Source organism: Ctenocephalides felis, unplaced genomic scaffold (assembly GCF_003426905.1).
Source record: "Ctenocephalides felis isolate EL2017-DRISC unplaced genomic scaffold, ASM342690v1 CF-g0.4_SCAFFOLD_01886, whole genome shotgun sequence".
Classification (NCBI taxonomy): domain Eukaryota; kingdom Metazoa; phylum Arthropoda; class Insecta; order Siphonaptera; family Pulicidae; genus Ctenocephalides; species Ctenocephalides felis.
The window spans coordinates 122,173,417-122,179,416 of NW_020538040.1; the positions used below are offsets into that span (position 1 = coordinate 122,173,417).

A 6,000-nucleotide genomic window follows, 5' to 3' on the forward strand; every position below is an offset into this window, starting at 1 on the left:
TACAAAATGTTTACAAATCCAAGACTCTACCATCTAACATATATATTTACAAATAAGTAGTTAGTGATACTTGTAAATTATTAATTCAATGATAATATAATTTCTAAATAATCTGTCTACTTGTTTATCTGTTTAGTTTTATAATTGGTTACCTGTCTATCCGTCTTCCTATCTCTCTGTTCACTCGGTTGCCTGCGCCTACTTATCTGCCTACCAGTCTATCTGTCTAAGTGTATACCTATCTTCCTATCTACATGTTTACCTATTTACCTGTCAACCTGTCTACATCTATACCAGACTTCGTGCCCAAATGTCTACTTGTATAACAGTCTATCTGTCTACCTGTCTATATGTTCTACCTGTCTGCCCGTCTACGTGTTTCCCAATAATTTGTTTTTGATTTCATCTTTGTTTTGTATCTCAAGAACCGCTGAGACTGCCTTCAAAAAAGGTTTATTATTATTCATTCCGTCAATACAAGTAATATGTTTGTCAATAATTGTTATCGAATACTTCGTTCACTTCAAAACATAATTGACCGTTTCGATAAGTTTTGCTTCAAATCTCCGAGACCTGAATCCTGAAGACCTGCCGAAACCTGATCTGCGAATATAAGTCAATACAAATCGAATTTATTGTGCATACAAAACACACCCATATCTATTATCTTAAGATTTGAACATATGCTTTAATATGAATAAATGAAAATATTTTGTTCATTAGGGCTTGAAACTTCCCGTAGGGTAAGTTATTGTAATCGTTCAAAAATCGAAATTGAAAATTTTTACATTTCTTCACGTTTTGAAGGTTTCTGAACATTTTGGTATACCTCTTACTTCTGTACAAAACTATCATTGTGCCCATATGGACTTATGAAATTGAACTATGGGGTTGGTCTTGTAAATCAAACAACAAACATCATCCAAAGGTGTCAGAACAAAATTCTGCGTTTCCTTGGTATATATTTTGAACTTTTGCCTACATAAGGATTTGAAAATCTCTACAGTCAACGAAATGATCAAAATTAGAAGTTCATCTTTCAATAATAAATTAATTCACCATACAAATCCTACTATTCGAGCGATTCACAGACCGTTAAGAAGATTAAGCAAGAAATGGACTTCCGATCTACCAAACACCTAGCCCAATGTCTGCACGCGCCCTGGCGTAGTACGCGGCATACATCATCACGTCATAGTTCATTTATGTTATTATTTTTGTATTACTGTTTTTATTTTATTTTTAACTTTTTTAATTTATATTCAATTTATTGTATTTTTCTTTTTTTGCACATATCAATTTTGTAAATAAGACATTATAGTCTTGATTAACAAAAATAAATTATAACAGGAAAAAAATTTGGTATATCTCAGAAAAAATGGATGTGTGTGTGTGTATGTATGTATGGATACAATTTTTTGTTTACGTTTTCGGGCGCACGGATCAACCGATTTGAAACATTCGAAAAACATTTGATTTCTATTGATAGGAAGATGTGCTGATTAGTTTTTGGCAAAGGCTGGCCCAGTCCTTTCGAAGATATGGTGCAAAGAGTGCAGAAAATAGAAATCGAATTTTTGAGAGAACGGAGCATCCGATTTGAATGACCCAAAAAGCATTCAATTCGTAATGACGGGGAGAAGTGGTGATTAGTTTTTGGCAAAAGCAGATCCAGCCGTTCTGGAGATACCGAGCTAATTGTGCAAAAAATGGCAGTTTTCAAGAGAAATAAGCATCTTGAATTTGAATGATTCAAACAACTTTCTGCTTGTGTTGTCGAAACTATTGGAAAAAAAAATTTTTTTTTGAAGCATAGTATTTTTGAAAACAAAGCATAATTATTAGTTATTTTTCAGGAAAAATGAGATAAATTAATATACATAAATAACATTTTCAATAATTGCATAATATGTTGGCTTGTCAAAAGCTTACAAAACTTTAAAACCGACATCAAATTTATAGAAGAAACCAAAAATTACAAAAAGTCTTAGTTCTTGAATTGGCACAAATTTTAAATATTAGAAAAATAAAAAAATCTAAAAAAAAAACAGGCCATTAAATGTAGTAATTGTATTTACTGTTAATCAAGTATATTATGCAATTAACATAAACTTAGTTTACAAAATGCAAAATTCCACAAATTTGTCAAAAGACATAAATTAATTTGAAGTTTATTCTAACATATATTTTTTATATTATAGATATTTGTTATGCCGTGGTTCCGCAAAAGGTAAAAAAACAGGAACGGAATTGGTCCAGCGAGCGACCACTATGTCACTCACAGCATCGAGAAGGAATCAGTCGACTTCCCTTTATAGGTTTCCTATAACTATGATAAGAAGGTAAATTGCTTTAGTACTGTTACGTATACGTATTATTAATATAAGAAGTAAAAGAAAACACAGAAAAATTGCATATATGGACAAAACGAGAGCGGCTATATTCAATAATTGGTTAGTTTTAGTAAGGTTTCCGAAAATGTACAACTTGAAAGAAAGCTATATTTACAATTTTGACAGATGTTGATCATCATTTAAACGTATATCGCATCTTCAAACGTTAAAAAAAAATCTCGATTATTTTAATAATACTTGGAATGGCAATAGAGTACGTAGTCTTAATAAACATACTAAAATATTACACTCCTACTTACACAGTGTAATTATAAAAATTAATAAAAGTTTGGATGAATCGGCCGCGCTTTTAGAAATAAATCCGTGTATTTCTTTGACACGTGTTTGATGTTCAATAATGTGTTATAAATCTATTCGGAATACTTATAAATCACTCACAAATTATTATATTGATTTATTATTGATTAAATCGATTATTTACACATGTCGGAATGTTTATGTAACTGGCCTTAAGGCAAAATGCCACTTTCAATTGGTTATTTATAGATATGAAATCCAAAATTTTATTAATGAAATGATATGTATGAAATCTGTTAGAAACCTATTGGTAATTGGTAATAGCTAAAAAAAAACTATTAGAACCCCTATTGGTAATTAAAATAATTATAATGCAAACACGCATTAGCACTACAAGCGCGGACTAATATTCGAAACTTATTGATTCTAATTTAAATGACTAATGGTGGATTATCATATATTTAAATGATTTGTCGAAAATTATTAAAATGTTTGAAAAAATTGTTCAAAATTTAAAAATGTACAATAGTTTCTCTATATTGATGTTTACGGCAACGCTAATCCATAATCCTATAAATCATTCATGAATTAATATACTGATTGCTTATTAATTAAGTAGATTAACTTACCTAGTTCCAAATTTCTAGTTCTCTAATAATTCAGAATTACTTGAAACGTCGAGATATCATAAAATAAGCAAATTAGATTTTCTGGCAAAAACAACTTCGGAAGTTAATAATTAATTTTGAAACGGCTTAGAAATACTGCTTGCAAATATGGTGCCGGGTCTATCTTAAGTCATTTTTTCACACACATAACGCATATCTGTTACGACGCAGATTATCCTATTAATAATAGTATCATATCATAAAAGTTGGTCTGTATTTTAAGAAATAACCTGTTTATACATTTCATTATTTGACCTCCGTCACTTTTTAACTTCCCGTAGGGCAAGTTATAGTAATCGCAAAAAAATCGAAAATGAAAATTTTTATATATCTTTACGTTTCAAAGGTTTCTGAATATTTTGGCATACCTTAGAAAAAATGGATGTATGTGTGTCTGTATGTGTGTGTGTGTGTGCGTGTGTGTGTATGTATGTATGTATGTATGTACGTGTGTGTATGTATGTGCGGATACAAATTTTCGTCGACGATTTCGGGAACACGAATCAACAGATTTCAATAATTCAAAAAAAATTCGATTTGTATTGATAAGGAGACGTGCTGATTAGTTTTTGGCGAAGGCAGGTTTAGCCGTTCCGAAGATACGGGGCAAAAAGTGCCAAAAACGGTACCTCCGTTTTTAAGAGAACGGAGCGTCCGATTTGAATAATTCAAAAAACATTTTATTTGTATTGACAAGATGAAGAATCGATACAATTTTCATGAAGGTAGGTCCAGCGGTTTCGCAGATATAGAGGAAAAAGTAAAAAAATGAGCCATTTGGCGGTCAAAAATGATCATTAGACATATGCACATCAAATTATCAGATATTTTATAGAGATTTTAACAATAAGTATAAATTTTGTTAACATTCCTATGGGTTCCGTACCAATGCTTATGCGTTAGACAGCGACGCGGCGCTTACGCGCTTTATATTTTGTCCTTATGCAGTTAAAGCAGTACGATTGCTTTGAAAAAAAAGTTCAGATCTTCCACAATATGTCAAAATAAAGAAAAAAAAAATTTTTTCAAAAAAAACTAATTTTTTGTCCAATTTATAGTTTCTCAAAAATCTTATTTTTTCAAAGTAAATTTTTTTCAAAAATGTTAATCGTTTAGTTCGTCAACTCTTATGTATTTTTTACGAGCAAAAACGCTCAGAAGTTCTTCATTATTTCGTATACGTATATCATATTTTTCAGTACGTGTTTCCATAGTTTGTATTAAAGTGAAATTTATTATATTTCACATCTTTTTTAGGGGACCATTTTCGCCACAGGAATCATCTGTTACTATTGTCGGCAACTGCCACCATGCGAATGGAGACCAATGTGCAACGAAAATTTGAAGATATGGAGGATGCGAAACTGATCTCAAAAAGTTTTATTTTAAAATAAAAGCATTAAAGTAGTGAAAATTTGCAAAACTTTTTGTGAGTTAATTGATTTTGAAAAGAACTTTATGTATGACGGATATATATATATATATATATATATATATAATGTTTATATATATATATATATATATATATATATTAAATTTTTTATATAATTTTGATGTTGAAATATGTGATATTCAGTTTTCAGGGCAATACATCAATTAAAAAATTTGTATGACTTTAAAACATTTTTATTTCTTCCATACGTTTCGAAAGTTTTGTGTCATCTTCAGTGGACTCTATTTTGAAGGCACAGATAAAAATTATTAATTAAAACTAATATATAAGAAGTGATATGGTATGAACTTACATATAATTGTAATAATCCTAATTATTTCCTAATTATAATTGTTCACAATGCACAATGAAACCAATTCTTGTCACTTTAAATTTGACAATATATAAATTTTTGAATGAGTTATTTTATGAATTTGTAAAATACATCCCAAATACAGAATAGCGGGATTTAGTTTATTTAGAAAATCGAGGCGATTCGCGGATTGATTATATTTTTAAATTTTCAATTATTTTCAACGTATTGGCCATGGTTGGCTCCTTGGGATAGTTGGCTCCAATATATGTGCAATATTAACATTTGGGTTTTGAAACATTTTACTTATTTATTATGCGATTTGTTCTATTGAACAAATCATGCCAAGAGAACTAAAAAAAGCTAGCTTTTCATTTTCATCATAACACTCGTATTTCATGTTGGATTTTTCAAATTTTAATTTATTTTAATTTTTCATTATTTACAATATCCAAAATTGCGTGGTAAAATTCTCCTTATTGATATCGTAAGAGCCGATTTGTATTCATTCTTGTTTTCTCGTCATATTCAGATTATCAGATTGTTTCAATTGTGATTGTGATCAATTTTTTACGTATTTTAAACTCGTCGAAAAATCAGTAAAAAATGCGAAGGAATTACACATTTCTTGAACTATATTGAAAAAAAAACTAATTATATTTGGTATGTATTATTTCTGCATAGTTAATAATTATTAAATTTAGAGTATGGACACCACTAGGTATAAAAAAAGCCTTAAGATTTTCGTTTCAAAGTAAATTTTGCTTTAATTTTTCATATTTGTTCCATTTCGATAACCCTAACCACGCATGCCTTCAACATTCAAAGTTCATCAGATGAGAAACATTAGCAACAAAAACAAAAGTTACAATTCAATTTTCCAATATAAACAAGCCATTTTCTAAGCACTGACTCCCCATTTTTCAATTTCGCGAT

The 6,000-nt window shown here is 29.6% G+C and overlaps 1 protein-coding gene across 1 annotated transcript in view; it reads left to right on the forward strand.

Annotated features, from left to right (window-relative positions):
* The window catches only part of LOC113375835 (neuropeptide CCHamide-1 receptor), a 246,008-nt gene extending 243,662 nt beyond the window's left edge, over window positions 1-2,346 (forward strand). Inside the window, exon 7 of the mRNA XM_026615783.1 lies at window positions 2,202-2,346. Coding sequence (XP_026471568.1) covers window positions 2,202-2,346 — 145 coding nt within the window. The remainder of the gene's footprint in view (window positions 1-2,201) is intronic.
* Window positions 2,347-6,000: the final 3,654 nt, after the last annotated feature.